Here is an 18,715-nt window from a genome sequence, read left to right on the forward strand (position 1 = left end):
AAGTTTCCTTGCAAAAACATGAAATTCTTGAAGTTAAATAATTGAATGAATAGATAAGCATGTAAATAAATTAGGCAACGGTAAGAATAAATAAATAAATAAACAAAAATAAATAATAAATAAATAAATAAGTTAAGGAAAATAATATAAAGAGGAAGATGACCAATAAAAAGTGAATGATAATCATAAAACTAAAACTAAAAATAAAATAAAATAAAATAAAAATAAACCAATAAACAAAAGTCGAGCCCAAAAGCCATGTAACCATGCAAGTCATACAAGTCACACTAAAAATGTCCAAATGGGCCAAGTGTGCCTAAACGGGCTTATGACGAGACTAAGTGGGCCTAGGGTGGTGCCTAATGGGCCAAGTGTATCTAAAAGCTATCCTAAAAAAAAACAAGAAAAGCCTAAGTCTAAGTTAGGGCTACCAAGGGTCACAATAAGGGATCAAATAATCCCTCAACCAAAGTCTCCAAGGTGACTCAAAAAAAGGTAAGTGGTGAGTAGTACTGGGCCACCAAGGAGTTACTATGGGGCACCGAAAACGAATTTAAAGACATGTGCTAAAGGGACAAAATTGAGGGTCTACAATACCATTGATCGTTGTTACAAATTGCATGGATACCCACCTGGGTACAAGCCCAGATCCAAGACTCAATTGGGCCAGGCCCAAGCTAATCAAGCCACTTCTATTGTGTTTGAGGACTTAGGAACCACAGATATGACGCTCAACAGTCTTTTCCCTAGTTAGTGCCAACAACTAATCGCTCTTCTGAGTTCACAACTACAACGTAGCTCACCTGCCCTTGTGGAATCGCAGCAACAGGATGGTCCCTCAGTTTCTAGCTTCAGTGGTAAATTGACTTTCTCTTCTTCTTATAATCCATTCCCTCATAATTCCTAGGTTTTGGATACTGGGGCAAAACACCATTTCTGTTCCTCCCTCGATTTGTTCAAGAATTCTTTCTCATCCTTCAATTCAAGAGTTACTCTTCCCATTAGTGAATCTGTTACTATTACTAGTATAGGATCAATCAAGTTATTTAACCATTTCACTCTTGAAAATGTCATGTAAGTTCCACAATTTTGATTCAACCTCATTTCGATTACTGCTCTCACTCAGTCTCATTATTGCTTTGTCAAATTTGAGTCTAAATCTTGTTTTATTCAGGATCGTATGCAGGGGCAAATGATTGGGATGGGTAGGTGTAATGGCAATCTCTATGTTTTGGATCCAGCCAATCTTTTTCCCACACTAGATAGCACCTCAGGTCTTTGTAATAATGTTTCTAAGACTAATCATGAACTTTGGCATACTCGTTTAGGCCACTCTTCCTATGTAAGACTTAATCTGTTGGAAAATATATTGAATTTTAAGCATGTTGTTGATCATTCACCTCATTGTTCTATTTTTCATTTGACTAAGCAAAAACGGTTGCCCTTTCCCATTTCCAATTCTTTTTCACAATGTCCCTTTGATTTGTTGCATATAGACATATGGGGTGCTTTTCATTTACCAACACATGATGGTTTTCGATATTTTCTGACAATTGTGGATGATTATTCTCACTTTACTTGGGTGTACTTGTTGAAAACAAAATTTGATGTCAATAGTATTTTTTCTGCCTTTTGTACTCTCATTCACACACAATTTGGGGCCAACATTAAATCGGTTTATAGTGATAATGCACCTGAACTTGCTTTTTCGGATTAGTTTTGTAAAAAGGGGATTTTTCCATTCCACTCATGTGTTGACACTCCTCAACAAAATTATGTGGTAGAGCATAAGCATCAACACCTTTTGAATGTGGTATGAGCATTACTATTTCAATCCAATATTCCTCTAGCTTATTAGGGTGATTGCATTTTAATTGCTACTTATCTCATAAATAGAATTCCATCTCCCATTCTTTCCAATAAAACCCCATTTGAAATTTTGTGCAATCGAGTCCCCTCATATAGTCATCTCTGTGCCTTTGGATGTCTGTGTTATGGTTCTACACTAGCACGTCATCATAGCAAACTCTCACCTAGAGCCATTCCTTCAATATTTCTTGTGTATCCACTGGGTTACAAAGGTTATAAATTGTTGAATCTTTCCACTAATGTCATATATATTACTTAGGATGTTATCTTTCATGAAACATCGTTTCCTTTTCAATCTAACGACTTGTCATATTCCATTTCTGATTTTCTTTCTGACAGTGTCCTTCCATCATCCCATGCCAACACCTTTCGTTCACATTTTCCTTCTTTTACTGATTCCAATCCAACCACTTCCACTAAGTCCCCTATTTCTTCCATTTCTCGGCCAACTAGTGTAACTAGATCACCAACTTATCTTCAAGACTACCACTGTTATTCCACCACACTTGCTTCCACATCTACCTTATATCCATTCTTTGGTGTTCTCGATTATGATAAACTTTCCCCCTCACATCGTGCTCTCGTCCATGCCATTTCTTCTCATGTTGAGCCAACTTCTTACACTCAAGCTACTATGATCTCAGAATGGAAACAGGCTATGAGAGTTGAACTCCATGCTCTTGAGGAGAATGGTACTTGGTCCTTAACAACTTTACCCCCTGGCAAACGGGATGTGGGATGTAAATGGGTGTACAAGCTCAAGTTTTGAGCTTATGGGTCTCTTGAGCCGCATAAAGCTCTCCTAGTTGCCAAAGGATACACTCAACAAGAAGGTGTGGATTACATTGATACTTTCTCACCTATAGCAAAACCGGTAACTGTTAAACTTTTATTGGCTTTAGCTGCTATCTACGACTGGTGTCTTGTTCAATTAGACGTCAATAATGCTTTCCTTCAAGGTGATTTAACCGAAGAAGTTTACATGAGCTTGCCTCAAGGGTATCCACATTAGAGGGAGACACTACCATCTAACACTATTTGCATATTACACAAATCAATCTATGGCCTAAAGCAAGCTTCAAGGCAATGGTTTGCTAAATTTTCTGGTTTTTTATTGGACAAAGGATTTACCAAGCACAGTGGTGAGTCATTCCTTGCATTGTTGGTGTATGTTGATGACATTGTCATTACTGACAATGATTACAGAACTATTGAAAAGCTGAAAACCTTCCTTGACAGTCAATTTAAGCTAAAGGATCTTGGACAACTCAAATACTTCCTTGGTTTTAAAGTTGCTAGGTCAAGAAAGGGTATCTCTGTTAACCAAAGACACTATGCACTTCAATTATTATCATATTTTGGTTTTTTAGGTTGCAAACCTGCAAGCATGCCCATGGAGGCTAACATTAATCTCTCACAAGATGACGAAGAGTTATTGGAGGATCCCAGCTTGTATAGACGTCTAATTGGCAAGCTCTTATATCTTACAATCACACGACCAAATTTGGCTTACTCAGTGAATCATCTTAGTCAATACTTGGCCAGCTCTACAATACATCAAGGGTACAATAGGACAAGGTCTTTACTTTTCTACTACATCATCAGTTCATCTTAAGGCTTTTGCTGATTCGGATTAGGGAGCCTGGAAAGATATGAGGAGATCCATTAGTGGTTTTTGTGTCTTCCTTGGGGACTCCTTAATCTCATGGAAATCTAAGAAACAGAGTGATGTTTCTCGATCTTCAGCTGAGGCAGAATACCAAGCAATGGCCAACGTGACTTGTGAGCCGATTTGGTTGACTGCTCTTCTTCATGATTTTGGTATTCAAAGCAAAGAACCTGCTACACTATTTTGTAACAATGAAGTGGCTATTCATATTGCGGCCAATCCTGTTTTCCACAAAAGGATGAAGCACATTGAAATTGATTGTCACCTTGTCCGAGAGAAGATACAAGCAGTTTGTCTCAAAACAATGCATGTGTCCTCACAGCACCAGATTGTCGACCTCTTCACTAAAGCTTTATTTCCAGCACAGTTCAAATATCTCCTCAACAAGATGGGAATTCATAATCTTCATTCTCCATCTTGAGGGGGAGTATTAGAGCTTTGGCATTTCTGTAATAAGGGCAAGTAGTACCCTTGATTATTACCCTTTGGTTGTTATTACCCTTTCTTTGTTTTTTTTTTCTTTTTCTAAGCTGAGAGTTGGTTACGGTTTGTTACTCCGGCTCCCATATAAACTAGCCTTTTGGCTTTATTCTATTGAGAGGTTGAGAATCAAAGAATCAATGCATTCACTCTGTTTTCTCTCCCTTTCCTTCCTTTTGGTAAAACCAGTAATAAGGGCAATTAAAATACAGTTTCCAGAATGCTAAAAAAATTTAAGGCCTAAATTAATGGACAAGTATACGTCAGAAACTATTGAGCTTTAAGATTTCACAGGGGAAGAGTAATATAACTGGCAACCGCAATACGACATTCTGATATAGCTGCAGGAAGCAGCCTTTCCTGCATTACAACCGTTCTGCATGAGGCTTACTACTTTTTCAGCACTTTCAAGCACTTAATTGGAGCTCTCCTTCATTCTTTTTCCAAAATATGCCTTGGGAGTTTTTCCCGGAGAGGAAGTACACATCAGCTAGAAACCAAGCCGCACAATGTTGGAAATGAAAAAAGATAGAAGCAAATCAGGGATTTTTTATGCCTGCAGGATGGCTAAAGCTTTGTAAACCCTAGAAACAGATGATCATTGGGACTATGCACAGAAATGGGAGATGACAAGTCATGTTTGTGGAGACGCTATTTTATTCTGTAAGGTATGGTTGATCAGATCAACAAGCCAACTAGCCCAGATAAGGTGAAGAGCTGCTCACTTATGTCTAGCTTCTGATGGCTAATTTCGATAGAAATGAATATCCAATCTTTTCATCGTATCTTTTTTTCTTCTTTGGTTAGATCCAACTCCTATTTCAACCATTTACAACTAACATTTGATCATTAGTGATATAGGTTGGCAGTTTTTTCTTCATTAATTTAAGGATTTATGCTATAGCATTAGGAGTTGTGTTTGATGTTATAATAGGATTTTTGCATTTAGCACATGAACTAAGATCAAGATTATAATTTCAAATAATGTGGTAATGGAGGCACCACTTCTTCTACTGCACTTGGTGGCCCAAGCATCATTTGAGCCTATTCATCCAAACAAAATGATCAATTCAAGATGTCATGCAGCCTATTCTATTTGTTCGACATTTTAAACTGCAACAACAGCCAACCCCTAATTTGAGAATAAATGTTGGGAGGAGGCTTTCAGAGTGATTGAATTTGAGTTTGCCTTGGCATAAATTTAACTCATACATCTGTTTGTGAAAAAAATCTCACTCCAATTCCTATTTGGACTATTTATCATTTGGAATACCATTTGTTATTTGGAGTATTTATCATTTGGAATACCATTTGTCAAGAAACTTATCTCAAACTCATTCCCAAAGTAGACTGCAATATAAAATTTGTGATATGCTTCGTACAACATACAGAATGAGTTTCAAAAAAAAATATGAATTGTACGACATAACTTGCCACCATTTACTTAACATTGAAGGTTACTTTAAATTTGAAAAGAATCACTTGAACCATGAGATTAAAAAAATATAACAGTAATATTTGTGAACATGAAGCTGATAAAACATGTTTTCTGGGACAATGGAGAATGCCCAAAATCAATAACACCATCACATGGGGCATTGAACGACCTTGGACAGTAGAGTAGTTTATATTAATGCATCATCCATGTTGAAAGTGTTGCAGAAGGTTATCGAAGTATGCCAGTGGTAGCACACAAGAACACTAGAGAAACCTGCTGCTGAAGTTTAAAAACAAGTTATTGCAATCAAATGCTGCAACCAGAAAGAATCATTTAGCATATGTTCCTAGTTGATTCCATTAACTTGTGTCTTCATATATTAAATAGTGTACTTCTGTGTGTCTTCACTAAATTGAGACCAAAAATCGTCAGTGTAAATCAGCTTATTTAGAGTTGTCTTACCAACAGCATCCATGTACATCCTCATCAAAACCAAGACACTCCTGAATTATTTTTTGGGAATCCCAATTATATAAACACTGGTTCTCTATTTAGGTTATGTACAGACTTGTTAGCTGCCTTAGGTGGAGACTTCCAGGATCTTAGTGTATGTTTGGTCATTTCCAAGGCAAACATATGCTAAAATTTCAAATTGTCAAAAGACAAAATAACTTTTGTAAATGTCTCTTCCAATCCAAAACAGATACTGAAACACTGCAAAGTTCTTCCATTCAAATCATTTCTCTATCATTTAATTCTTCTCCTCTTGAATTGTTATTGGAAATGTACATGAACCTGAATTTGTCTTATCTTTCTGTCCTCCTTCATTTTGGGATTAATTGCAAAACAACTGTATTTCACATGTTCCGGTCCTGTCTTTTCAATGTCGACAATATGAGGGAAATTTCTAAAATACAAAGAGGAAGAGCAAGGATCTTAATGTGGGCTCGTTCAGACCTCCCAAAATTCTTCTTGCCCTCTCATGTGCTACTGATTTGAGTATGAGGTAATCATCATAAGTCATGTCCATTAATTTCAGTATGAATCCATAAAGCCTATGAACCCCAATACACAATTTATTTCTGATCCATTGAAGCCGTTCTTCAACTTCAAACAAAGCTTCTTGTTCTCAAAGAAGCAGAAAAGACCCTCACTGTGTCACCCTCCATATAACACACTCTGCTTCCTACATCATCATTCCGAAAATCTGTCTGTCTGTATGGTCCTTAGGGAAGTGAACAAGAAAGCTTTCACAGACTAGAGCCTTTGGTTTTAGTACCACAAAGTTTAGGCTGTGAATGAAACAAGAGCAATAGAAATAGAGTTAAACAAAATGTCAGCAAGATTGAACTTGATTACTTGATCGTTGCCTGCAAGCACATGGATTTACTCTGCCTTCTTAGCCATGCAAGGGCTAAGCTGCTTGCAATTTAATACTGCTAATAAAACTTGAAGGGAATGAGAATGTCCTAGTTGATAAGTTGATGTAGGACAAAAGACCATTTTACTTTCCTTATTAACAATATATATATATTTGGATTCTTTTGCCTAGGACAAAAGAGAACTGCAACACAAAATACAATAGACATCCAATTGTTGATGGTCAAAGGAGAGAATTACAACCTTGTTTAGCATTCGACAAGCTGAGCTCAAATTTATTTCTTTAAGCTTGGTTAGAGGCTGTGTCCTCAACTATAGACTGTATCTGAAGAATATGATATTGTGAGTTACAAAAATTTCATCCCGAAAAATAGAACATATATTATCTGCTTCCCACAGCTCTGAAGCTGTCATGTCTGCTGAACAATCAGAGTATGATTAATTGCAATACCAAGCAAAGGAAGACCTCTACTCTGACAATAAGGAAGACTATAAAGCTTCTCAAGCCTTTTGAATCTGAACCAAAGAAAATAAATGTATACAATTTTTTGCTGGTTAGGTCAGTCAAATAGCCTACTCGGTCTTTGTCTCCCTTTAGCAAGGGCCCATTGGTGACAGTGATACAAGAAACAACAATAATTGTATCATTTGCATGATGATTTCTACTTTTTCAATGCTTTCAAGTGCTTATTTGTAGATCTAATTGTAAGCTTTTAAGACTATTGAAAAAACAAGAAATCACTTATTCTGAATAAATCTTGGGAGGAGGCTTTCAGAGTGATTGAGGTTGCCTTGCATTTATGTAAATTTTTTCAAAACCCAATTTAATCCACACATCTATTTGGTGAAAAGAAAAACTCTCATTTCAATGCCTAATTGGCGAATTTATCATTTGGAGGAGAGTACCATCTGTGAAACATAAAATGTGTGACATGCTTAACACGACATATAGAATGTGTTTGGCAAGAAAGTGTGAATTATATGACATAACTTGCAAGCATGTACTTAACATTGAAGGTTACATTAAATTTGAAACAAATCATTTGAACCATAACATTAACAAATATAACCGCAATATTTCTGAATATGGAGGTGACAAACTATCCATTCTGGGACACTAGAGGATGCCAAAAATTAATAACAAGCCGTGATGGCTATGAGATATTGGAGTAATTTGCACTCATTGACATTACTGTATCATCCATTTTAAGAATAATGTAGTTAAAAGTTATCAAATATTCAAGCAATCACACAAAATAAGCTTTGGCTAGAGAAAGTCTCAAACAATACTAAAATTTAAAAATAAGTTATTGCAGCCAAATGTTCCAACAAGAAAACACTATTCAGCATCCGTCTCCTTTGTCATCATAATAAATATTATGCTCTATTATGTCTTGACTAAATTGAGTTCAAAAGTTACATCCAGAGAAATGATGGTGTAATTCATCTTATCTAGATATGTTTTAACAATACCTTACATCTACATCTTTACCAAAGCTAAGGCAAATCATATTTTCGTGCATTAGCTTTTGGGAATCCACAATAATAAACACAGGTTCTCTATTTAGACTATGTCTAGGCTTGTTGGTGGCCTTCTGTGGGGCCTTTCTGGATCTTAGTATATATTTGGTCAATCTCCGAGACAAGCTTAGGCTGACATTTAAAATTATCAAAAGTCAAAATAACTTTCCTAAAGGTCTCTCTTCCAATTCCCTTTAAGTTGTTTCCTTTTATTCATGAATAACTCAATGGCATCCAAAGCAGATACATAAACACTGAGAAGTTCACTTGTTTAAATCATTCTTTTATCATCTAATTCTTCTAACTCTTTCACTCTTAATCATTCCTTTAAGTAACTTAATTTTTTTTCCCATAATAGGGCTATTTTGGCCCTAAACTGCATTTTAGCCCCCTGTAACTTTATGAAAGAAGCAAAAGCAAATGAAAGAAAAATAAACAAAAACTGACAAGCCCTCTATAAAAGACCTAACAAAGGGAGGATCTTCATAAAAATCACATAAACAAAACTAAGAAAAAATTGCAAGAAGTTGATTACTTGAGCAACTTCACCAACCAAAGCTGTTGAATATTCCCCAAGGAGCAGAATAGAAAGTTTCCCTATCACCCTATGTACAATGCTCTCCATAACAAGTCTTTTATACCAGTTCTGCTTCACCATTATAAAACTGTCATAATCCGTTTTCTTCTTCTTCGGGTATACTCAGTGGGGATTCTGGAAATGAACACCAAAGCTTTCTCACTTGTGAAGCATTTTGGTTTTGGAACAACAAATTTAGCTTTTGGCACTGGTGAATGAAACAAGGCATTTAAACTATATATACAGTTTACAGAATGCTAGCATATATTAAGGCCTAAATGACAAAATATAGCCCTCGATTACTCAGATGAGGTTAAATTTTGTGTGTCAATTTCTTTTCTAATCTCACATTTCAAGAAACTTAACAGAGAATTAAATAGGCTAGAAAATGGATGCTTGCTCTGGGCCAAGACAAGTTCTCAGATTGTGCATGGCTGCTTTGTGACAAAACTCAGGAGCCTTCACTACTTGCCACCCCAATGGATTATTCCTTTAATTTACAGTTTGCTGCTTGACTGCAGGGTAAGGTGAGGGGTCGTCCCTTATATGTTGTTGGTCCTTGGTTCTTCTATTGCAGAAACAAATATCTATATATATAGAGAGAAACAAATATATATATATATTGAGAGAGAGAGAGAGAGAGAGGAAGAGCAAAATCATTTTTCCTAGAGAGTTTCACAAAATCTTGGGATACCATAGAAGAAACAAAGGCAAAAACTATGTTAATTTTGGTGATCAAATGGTTGGTAGCTGATGATACGATTGAGAAAACCATGGCATATGTTATCATCAAACATTATGGAAAAGGAGAAGGAACAATTTGGGAGTGTAAATATTAATCCACACACTTGAGAATTACATATTTTAAATTTTTCTTTGAAATTTAGCTTTAAAATATGTTATTCTCAGGTGCAAAGTGTAAAACTAGTATTTATAAGCTAGATTTTCTTTTGCCGAAACTAAATTATGATATGTTTATTTCATTTTGTGATTCTCCTATGGACTTTCTTATTATTTTAGGGTAGAAAAATATTTTTCTTTTCTTACAATAGGAGGTCAAGTTCATATATTTAGTAACTATGTACATGATTTAATATAGTGAATAAAAATAAATTCTTTCTTTCAAGATAGTGTTTGTTTGTTTTTTTACTTAAGTGTAAATAGAACTTAAGATTAAACTGTACTTAATACTTAACAATATTAAATTATTTGTTATTTTTTAATATATTCTATAAATATTAAGAAGTAAAAAAAAAAAAAAAACAAGACCAATACTCACTTTAGTTATGGTAATTCACTTTTAGCATTCAAAAAAACCAAATATTTATTTTTTTCATTTAATAAAGAAATTTAAGAAATAAGTAATAAATCATTAAAAAAAAATTTAAAAATATATCATTTGAAATCTACAAATGAGTTACTTTCAACAAAAAATTTAAAAAACAAACATCTCCTTAGTTTATGGAAAGGTTATGAATTTGAATATTATTGCACTTTAATACTCTTGTATATTTATTTAGAAGGTGTATTGAGTGTTACATATTACCAAGCTTTAAATTTAAGCTTAATATATTTTTTATATATAATTAAACCATTGCGTGATGGTTTAATTTTTTTTTAATAAATTGCAAGAGTACAAGAAATTAGTGACTTAAACATAATTTGTTCTCTTGAAATGTTGAAGTAGAGAGAGAATTATTGAGAAACAGTGGTTTGACTTTTTCATTGAGTAAGAATGAATATATATATACACAAACCTAAAACACAAAAATAGAAAACAATCTACCCAAAATACAAAAATATGAAACAATCCTAGAATTAGAATTAGAGAATTACAAAAAAAATAGGAAGTTACAACTAATTACAAGAATTTGAAAACATAAAGAAATTCTATTGTAATGAATTCTCTAATATGCCCCCTCAAGATGGAGCTCCGGAGGAGACGCTAATCTTGACCTATAATTCTTGGAAGTGGCTTCATGCAAGCGGTTTAGTAAGAGCGTCGACAAGTTGATTTGCTGAGGAAATTGGATGACGACTAAGATAGACAATATAAACACTTTGTATTGAAGAGTAACCAAGAAAAACACAAGGAGTGGAACAAGAGTCAAGTTTATGTTAAGAATAAGGACGAAACCATGGATAACATAAGCAACCAAACACCTCAAGTTTAGTGTAGTTGGGTGGAGACTCAAAGAGTTTGTCAAAATGAGATAAGAAATGTAGTATGGGTGTGGGCATACGGTTGATGAGATATGCAGCAGTGGCAAAGGTGTAAGTTCAATAAGTTAGAAAGCCCTTGGTACACCGCTGTAATTGTTCCTTCAATTGTTTAATATGACCACGAGATGGTTTGGCATAAGTATTGGCTAAGGTTTGTCATGCATCAAGGGAAGTGGTGGTGCGAGCAATAAGTGGTTGTAGTGAAACGGAGATAGCACCAAGGAGAGTGCTAAAGATGAGATGATCCTGACGCTTCCAGGTTGTGTATGTCGGATTTGGGGATGCAACACCAGTGACGGTGATGGTGACGATGGGTGGTGGTGGAGTATGAGCACCATCAATGAAGTTATGAAGATCATAACCTTCAAGAAGAGATTGGATTTGAAGGCTCCATGTGAGATAATTGGTGGATGACAATTTGGTGATATTGGAGTGATTGATTGTAAGGAGGGGATGTTGACGATCTTGGGAGTTTTGGATGGTGATAGGATCGTTGGTGGAAGAGAAGGATGCACTGGAAGCCATTGAGGAGAAGGGAAAAAAAAGTAAGAAAATACACCCAAGAAGATTAGGCTCAGATACCATGTTGAAGTAGAGAGAGAATTATTGAGAAACAATGGTTTGACTTTTTCATTGAGTAAGAATGAATATAAATACACAAACCTAAAACACAAAAATAGAAAACAATCTACCCAAAACACAAAAATATGAAACAATCCTAGAATTAGAATTAGGGAATTACAAAAAATAGGAAGTTACAACTAATTACAAGAATTTGAAAATAGAAATAAATTCTATTGTAATGAATTCTCTACTATGAGATGTTATAATGGTGTTGCAATCTAATTTGCGCATAATCATTCCCTAGTTTCTAACTATAAAATTTTCTTCGATTGTGCAAGAGGATGAGGAACGTAATTTGTGTGAGGTGAGGTTAAGCAAAATTTCCCATTAGTTTATTGGACATTCCAAGATGATTTTCATCACTTTCCTCTTGTTTATGATCAACATGGCCCTGCACAATCAAAAAGTAAATAGTCATTGGATAAAATATATAAAAAAAATGACTAATAAAAAGCTAAGTGTTTGTGTGGATATACTTCCTATTTTATATTTTTAAAAACAAAAAATAATATTATTATTTTCAAAGTGTTCTTGTGAATAATGTTTCTAAGAAAAGTTTAATGCACTAATATATAATTGATGTAAAAAAAAAAATTGAATTACAAATATATTGCATAAAAATCAGTTAAGATAAATAAGTATATGTCTTTTATTTGGCTTGTTAAGTAATTTGTGGACATGACCCGAGTTATGAATCATATAAGTCATTCCTTGATCAATGTGGAATATATTACTCTTCTTGATATCCTTTCTAATACTCTTTATATCAGCTCTCATATTTTTCATATCACTTTTCATATATGATCTCTCACATTTTTTTGTATTTATTGTCACATTTTATTTATACTCATTCTTATATTCTTTATACTCCCTCTCACATTTCATATACCTATTTTTATATTCTTTGTATCTCTTCTTACTTTTTTCACACCTTTTATTATAAGATTCAATCGTCTCTCACATTCTTCATATTTTGACTTATATTCTTTGTAAATCATCTCATCACAGTCTTAATTTTTATTTTCATATTTTTTATACATTCTTTCACATTCTTTATACACTTACAAAAACTATTAATGGTTGCATATTCAAATATTATTTGACATCAAACTTTTACTTATTGAATTTATATTTATATGTATATATAAAAAAAAAAAATAGAGTTGAAACCACATGGTTGCTTTCTTTCAATATCTTCATAAAGAAACACAAATCTCTTATTTCTATATTTTCTTCAAGAGATACAAAATTTGATCTTAAAATTTAATTGATAAATTTTATACATGTATTGCAACAAGGTGTTTTGAATTTTATACTTTGTCCAAGAAACTCACTACCATTGTGGAGACATTTAATTTGTTTGTTTATGTTGACTCTTTGTGTTACAAGTCTTTCCGAAATTTAATGCAAAATTTAATGGATATTTTGCATTTCTTCCCCCATTGGTTTAGTTTCTATATGCTTTTGAAAAGCAAAATCCACATCTCTTGATAATTATTAAGATATGTTTCTGTTCCTTTCCCCGCAGAAAAAAGCTGCATGAATACTTTACAAGGAAGGAAAGGGAGGAGGTGTGGAGGATGATGGCAGAGGGTAGAAATGAAGAAGCTAAGGAGATGCGGCATAGAAACTCGCCGTTGAAGATGAACGACACAATAAATTGGGCGGAGGTACACGACACACGAGATTTGGCGAAGATCGTCTTGTCGAGGGTCATAGAGAAACTCTATGTTGTGCGGATTCAAGAACCGGCAGTTTTGGTTGGAGTTGAAGAAGATGTCCAGTGGATCCAAAGGAAGTTGATGCGTGTTCGGGTTAAACCTGAATATTCCCCTGAGGAATTAATGGACGTTGCCTATGATTTGGAAGATGTGATTGATGACCTTATACTCAGGTCAGCCGGAAAGCAAAGCAGAATAGGAAATTGGGAGAGTTGCCTTTTGATAATCAGAATTCATAAGAAGCTGGAATTGGTAAAGTCTAAGATCCCTGCTCTACCTCGTCTCCCGATCATGATATCAAGAGGTGCCAACCATGATAACTACTTTGAAGAAAGGGTCTGGTCAGACATCTTCTTGATACACCATCGGAGTGTGGCAAACACAATTGTTTCCCCAGTGGAACAGAAGGTATCAGCTCTGCTAGCTCAGGAGGTAATTCATCCCCATACTAAGAAGAAAGTCATGCGGGTGCTAGACAAATTCAGGTCTCTGAATGATTTTCTGGCAGGCTTACAATCAGTGGAATTAGACGCTTGCGGAATGGTTTGGATGGAGGAGTTGTCCCATGTTGCCCTGTCTGCTGTGACTGCCATTGAGGACTTCATCAATAAAAAAGAAGAGTTCACAAAAAGAAGTTGGATGAGACCTTCCAGGGGATTTCTTTTTGCTTTTGGCAAATTGAAATCTGAGGATAAGCTTGCTATGGAGATGGACAAAATATATGCTAAGATCCAGAACCTCTCTATGCACAGACCAACAGAATTCAGTAGACAAAGTCAAAGTAGCGACACAGAGTCCACCGTGCGAATCTCACCACAGCCAACGATGCAAGAACCTAATCTCGCCAGCTTCACTGATGATGTACATGCAATGGTAAAACGGTTGCTTACAGATGACAAGAGTTTCAGAGTGATTCCAATTATGGGTATGGAAGGCATTGGAAAGACGACCCTTGCAAAGTTGATCTTTAACAATAAAGATGTTCTAAACCATTTTCCTTTTGGTGTTTGGACGTCTGATGGCTATGAATTTCACCTACGTGACAAGGAGAAATTGATGGACTCCAACCTAAGTCAACTAGGAGATGTGTGGAATTATCATGTTGAGTTACAACGGCTGAAAGCTTTCTTAATTGATAAAAGGTCTCTTATAGTTCTGGATGATACTCATATCCTATTCTTAGACCATGTGTTAAGAATACTTGCAGAATCATCAAACGGAAGTAGAATGATTTTGACTACTCACAAAATCAGTTTACCACCAAATTTCCGAACGATGAGTGATCCTCACCTACTGCGATTACGAGGAGATGAGGAGAGTTGGGCATTGTTTACCCATGCTTTGAAAAAGAGCATACCCCCGGAATTGCTAAAGCTGAAAGACAAAATCGTAAGAAGGTGTGGGGGTCTGCCACTGCTGATTGTAAAATTGGCAGAAGCACTCTCACACAAGGATGCAACCATTGAGGAGTGGTCCACAGTACTTCAACAGTTTCATCATGACCAACAGCAACTTTGGTCCAACACCCTCTATAAGATCCATAAGGATTTGTCCTTGTACATGAGGAGATGTCTATTTTATTTCACTTTATTTCCCAAGGATTTTGATATTCCAGCAAGAAGATTGATGGCACTGTGGGTTGCAGAGGATTTGGTCCAGCCAGAGGGCGAGAATGAAACTCCAGAAGACGTTGTAGAGAGGTGTCTGAATATGTTGATAGCCCAGGGAATGGTTCAAGTGACAAAGAAGAAGCTTAATGGGAATGTTAAAATGGTGCGATTGCCGGATGCCCTCAGACAATATTGGTTATCCAAAGCTCAACAAGCCACATTTCTTGGAATTCATACTGACACAAGATCTGAGTTGTCCCTAGGCACCAGCAGGATCCGTCGTCTTGTTGATCATCTTGACAAAGAAGATGTAAGCTTTGATCATATTCATAGTGATTACAACACAACTACTTCTTTGGCACCTTACTATGAAGATGTGCTTTCTTTTATATCCTTTGATACTCGAAAAGAAAGCCAACCAGGAGAAGACGTGGGAAACTTTCCTCGTCAAAGCATATCCAGTGGTTGCTTCCTAGTACTGCTCGTGCTTGATCTTGAAAATGTATTCAGACCGAAGTTACCTGAGGCAATTGGCAAACTCACTCGACTAAGGTACTTTGGCTTAAGATCTACATTTCTCGAGATACTCCCATCATCTATAAGCAAGTTGCAGAATGTTCAAACACTGGACATGAAGCATACTAGCATCAACACTCTGCCTGATTCAATCTGGAAGCTACAACAATTGCGGCACTTATTCTTGAGTGAGAGCTACCAAAGTAAACTTATGCTTGGACAGGGTACCAATTTTCCTACAATCCTCCAGACATTGTGTGGGCTATTTGTAGATGAGGAGACCCCGGTAAGGTATGGCCTAGACAGGTTACTCAATATTAGGAAATTGGGATTAACAATGTCATCTAAACAAGAGGCAATGTCATTGCAACTGCAGGCAGTAGTTGACTGGGTTCTAAAACAGAAACAACTCCGGTCTTTAAGGCTCAAATCTATTGATGAAAACAATCAGCCTTGGGATCTAGAATTGAAGCCTTTAGTAAGCCTTGTGAATCTTTCTTACATTTACTTGCTCGGACGGTTAAGGAATCCATCTATTATTTCCCAATTCCCATACAGCCTATCGACCTCACCTTATCAGCTTCAGGACTTGTAGAAGATCCAATGCAGTCATTGGGTAGGCTTCCCAACCTTAGAAGTCTTAAATTGCTCGCCAAATCTTATTTAGGGAAGAACATGCTTTGCTCTTTTGGAGGCTTTCCTCAGCTTCGAGTTCTTAAACTATGGAAGTTAGAGCAACTGGAGGAATGGAATGTAGAGAAAGGAGCATTACAAGCTCTCCGAGATCTGGAGATTAGGTTCTGCAGAAGTCTAAAAATTCTTCCTGCAGAATTGCTACATAGAACTCTGTGGAAAATTGAAGTTATACCTGCCCAGTAAGTTCACTACTAGACTCTTGAAAATTGGTTTATGACCTGCTTAACATGAGATGATTTCCTAATGTAACCAACAACCTGATACACCATTGTGTTTTTCCTTTTTTGTTTTGTTTGATTAGGACGTGAGAAGCTATGCAAGAAGGTTCTGGTCTACTTCTTCGTGTTGGGCTTTGCTTTCCATTTCAATGTTTTTGCTATTGGAGCAGATATTCAAATACTCATGAGGGCAGTTCTCAGTTGCAACAATTTATAGAGCTCATTTCAAAATGGGTTTCCATCCCTTCTGCTCATTATTCTGTTCCACCTTGTCTTTCAAACCTTAAACGTATACTGTAGTGTACTTGTTAGTAGATTCTGTAACTTGTGTGTGTGAACTGTTGAATCAGGGTATCATAAACACAATGATGTTGTGGATGTGAATGTTATAGAATTTGCTTTGTGATTGTATTTGGATTGAATAGAGTAATTTCCTCTTTCAGTTGAAGATGTTTATTGGATAGAATTTAACTAGTCTGCTGAAATGCATATACCGAGAAAATAACATGTATCACTATTCTTTTCTTGCCCAGATGGGTGAAGGAGAGTGCGATTAATCCTCCATCTTCGTTAGAAATCATAATACTAATATGTTAAAGAGTTTAGAATATTCCTATTTGTAGCTTATTTTTGAAAGTGTATTGTGTTCAAAGTCTTGAAATAAGTTATATTTATATATCAAATTAATGCATCCTGCTGCTAACAAACTCAAATCAGAACCTACCATCACCTGCATGGCTGCTTACATGCTCTGCCCAATCTACTGGCTTACACCTTTTTTTTTCCTTTTAAATTAAGAAGATTTGGGAGTTAGATCATGCCATATAACTATGGAGCAATTGTTATAGCACCCATTTGAAAAGGGATTCATCCACCTAAAGCTCTTCAACTCCAACCCAAGCTGCTGGTTATTGAAGGAGAAGAACAGAGAGTTTCACCAACAACCTCCATCCAGTGCTTACTGACATGAGATATCTATCTCTGTCTTGCTTCCTCAACTTCAACCTCTTACATTCCATCTGTTTCCTCTTCTTCTTTTGGGGCGGTCAGTGTGGATTCTAGAAATGAACAGCAGAGCTTTCACCCAAGTGAGACATTTGGGTTTGGAACCATAAATTAGCTTGTGGTTTGGGTGTTTGAAGACAGGGCAATTAAAATACCGTTTCCAGAATGCCAGCAAAATTTAAGGCCTAAATTCCTGGATAAGCTTTGAGCTTGAAGATTTCACTGGGGAACAGTGATATGACCGGTAACTGCAATAGGTAATTCTGATATAGCTGCAGGAAACAGCCTTTCTTGCACTGCAGCCATTCCGCATGAGGCTTACTTCTTTTCCAGCACTTTCAAGCACAAATTGCAGCTGTCCTTCATTCTTTTTTCAGAATATGCCTTGGGAGTTTCTTCAAGAGAGGAAGTACATAACAGTTAGAAACCAAGCTGCGTAACATTGTTAGTGAAAGGAAATAGAACTAATCAGGGATCTTTTATGCCTGCAGGATTGCTAGAGACAGAGGATCATTGGGAGTGTGCGCAGAAATGGGAGATGATGAGTCGTGTTTGTGGAGAAGCTATCTTATTCTGCAAGACAGGGTTGACCAGATCAAGATACCAAGTAGCTCAGATAAGGTGAAGAGCTGCTCACTTATGTTTGCCTTCGCTGATTTTGATAGAAATGAATGTCCAATCTTTTCATCTTATCTTCTTTTCATCTTTTATTAGATCTGACGCCCATTTCCACCATTTGTGTCTTACAGGTTTTTATTCATTAATTCAAGGATTATTGCTATAGCTTTTGGAATTGTGTTTGATATCCTACTTGGATTTTCACATTACGCACATGAACTAATTGATAAAAATTTCTATGCTTTCCTAAATATATACGTTCACAGAGAAAATGCTACCTACAGATCAACTTACCAATTCGTCTCTGTTGTTTATAATGATAAAGATGTTTGGTATTTTAGGAGATAAATGGAGATCTTCCCAAAAAGCTTGAGAAAATCTGGGAACCCTGTGATATGATTTTACTGAGCCTAAAGTTGTCATCATCTTGTTGAGCAAGGAGAGAAAATGTATATGGACAAGATAGGTCAGAGTCATCATTTAGCTCCCTTATTGATTGGGCTGCGACAAGTGTCTTGCCCTTGGTGACCCAGACATCATTTGATTCTAT

General features: G+C 35.9%; 1 protein-coding gene and 1 long non-coding RNA gene across 2 annotated transcripts in view; both read left to right on the forward strand.

Moving 5' to 3' along the window:
- Nucleotides 1–17,016, forward strand: part of LOC104879489 (putative disease resistance RPP13-like protein 2) — a 40,363-nt gene extending 23,347 nt beyond the window's left edge. Inside the window, exons 2-3 of the mRNA XM_019220179.2 lie at nucleotides 13,310–16,503; nucleotides 16,626–17,016. Of these exons, the coding sequence (XP_019075724.2) occupies nucleotides 13,310–16,223 (2,914 nt within the window). The 3' untranslated portion in view covers nucleotides 16,224–16,503; nucleotides 16,626–17,016. The remainder of the gene's footprint in view (nucleotides 1–13,309; nucleotides 16,504–16,625) is intronic.
- Nucleotides 644–4,182, forward strand: LOC109122679 (uncharacterized). The gene is made up of 2 exons (XR_002030141.2): nucleotides 644–857; nucleotides 2,514–4,182. It is a non-coding gene; the product is annotated as an uncharacterized LOC109122679 (long non-coding RNA).
- Nucleotides 17,017–18,715: the final 1,699 nt, after the last annotated feature.

The sequence above is a fragment of the Vitis vinifera genome, chromosome 5, assembly GCF_030704535.1.
Source record: "Vitis vinifera cultivar Pinot Noir 40024 chromosome 5, ASM3070453v1".
NCBI classification, from domain to species: domain Eukaryota; kingdom Viridiplantae; phylum Streptophyta; class Magnoliopsida; order Vitales; family Vitaceae; genus Vitis; species Vitis vinifera.